The sequence below is a fragment of the Geotrypetes seraphini genome, chromosome 6 (genome assembly GCF_902459505.1).
Source record: "Geotrypetes seraphini chromosome 6, aGeoSer1.1, whole genome shotgun sequence".
Classification (NCBI taxonomy): Eukaryota; Metazoa; Chordata; class Amphibia; order Gymnophiona; family Dermophiidae; genus Geotrypetes; species Geotrypetes seraphini.
This window is the reverse complement of record NC_047089.1, coordinates 231,178,036-231,179,769: the sequence shown is the minus strand read 5'-3', so window position 1 is coordinate 231,179,769 and position 1,734 is coordinate 231,178,036. Positions and strand designations below refer to the sequence as shown.

Here is a 1,734-nt window from a genome sequence, read left to right as displayed (position 1 = left end):
TGTACATCCCAGTGGCTGTTTTTGCGCGGTTTTCTTTTGGACATTTTTCAGAAATGGTCAGAAAAGGGTGAGCATAACTAGAAATGGTCATTCTTGAAAATAAAAGATAAGACATTTTAATGTCATTTTCTCTACTGGGTTTTTGAGCGTGTTTGGCAAAATGTCCAAACTCGGACTTGGACATCCCATCGAGAATGCTCCTCCACTGTTCTTATATTCTTTTGTAATCCTCCTAGACTGTAAGATAGAGTAGGATATAAATATGTTGGGGAAAATAAAGCTGTTTTCTTGTGACTTGGGTTACCTGGACTTTTATAGTGGCCAGGGTCGTTTTAATGCTGGAATGTGCATTTGATGATGTCTAGGGTTGCCATGACGAGGAGCATTGTGAGGTCATAAATTCCAGCCCTGCCGCCCACTGACCACTCATTCCTCATGAGTATTCTGCTGTGAGAAACCAGCATGCCTCGCTTTCTAAATCCCCTTTTAAAAGATGTCATTTACAAAACCCAGCATGACAGTGCCGTGCAGAACAAGTGCCTCCAGTACCTGAGGACACTAAGAGCCTTCCAGTTTGACGGGTTCCATACCGTCTTCTTTGGAGAAACCAACATTTCAGAAGGGCTGATGACGGGAGAAAAATTTCCCCAAACGAGCCACCTGAAGCATCCCGTGTGGACTGTTATTCATGCGGGGAGTAGTAAAGGATGGGCACCTTGGAAATACAGATTGATCTTAAGAGACGAACTCCCGATGGTCTACCAAGAGAATATCTTTCAGGTATTATGCGCTTCCCTGAGAATGTCTTACGGAAAGTGCATCATTGTGGTGAAAGAAAAGGTTCAGACAAGTCCGCTGGTGGCAGATCACAGCGACATCTGCTTCTCCAATCTCTCACCAGTCCTTGACCTCCATAACACTTCCTATTGTCTCCAAGTTGCCAAGGACCATGGTCATGAAGTTCTTTCGCTGCCTTTCTACTATAGCTATCTCCACCCGATGGACACTGTCTGGTCCTCTCTCAAATGGTTTATAGTGAACCACCGGAAACAGTTCTCCTTACTATCCCATGAGAAGACGTATTCTTACCAGTGCATATACTGCAGTGATATGATTGCAAAGGGAATGGAAAGGATTACACCAAGCAAATGGAAAGCCCTGACCAACAGATTGTGGCGATGGGAAAATCACTACCTGGATAGGTTCTCCAAGAACCCTTTCCCAGAGTAAACTTTGAGAATTTTTCCTTCATAACGGTGCGATTTGTAAAGTGTACCAGCCCTGCGTCAGACATCCTTTGTGCTAGTTTTAATTCACAACATAGCAGACTGGTTTGAAGAGACACCGGCAGCAGCATCTTCGGTCTTCGTATCTGCCTGTTTTTGCATCCTGTCACCTGAAACGACAATATATGGTCTTGAAAGTTCACATGAAACACCATTTGTAGATAATTCATATGTCGTTCTAATAAAAGGTATCATAACTTGCATATGGAAAAGGATTTTATTTATCACACTTATCGCCCACATATCAGACATCTATCTGGATAACTACAATATGTACATAATTAAAACAAAATTCACAAAAACACCCTCCAAAACACAGGGCTACGCATCAGAATTATAGCAAAAAAAAAAAAAGGAGAAAAGACCTCAGTGTCCAATAGGGGCTCTAAAAAAAGCTTCCCACATAGACAAGCCGGTTTCAGACAAAGTTTGAGACCGGTAGACACAT

General features: G+C 42.5%; 1 protein-coding gene across 1 annotated transcript; it reads left to right on the top strand.

Moving 5' to 3' along the window:
- The first annotated feature begins 462 nt into the window (after nt 1–462).
- On the top strand, nt 463–1,230 carry FAM243A (family with sequence similarity 243 member A). The gene has a single exon (XM_033950050.1). It carries the CDS (start codon nt 463–465, stop codon nt 1,228–1,230), a length of 768 nt encoding a protein of 255 aa, XP_033805941.1.
- Nucleotides 1,231–1,734: the final 504 nt, after the last annotated feature.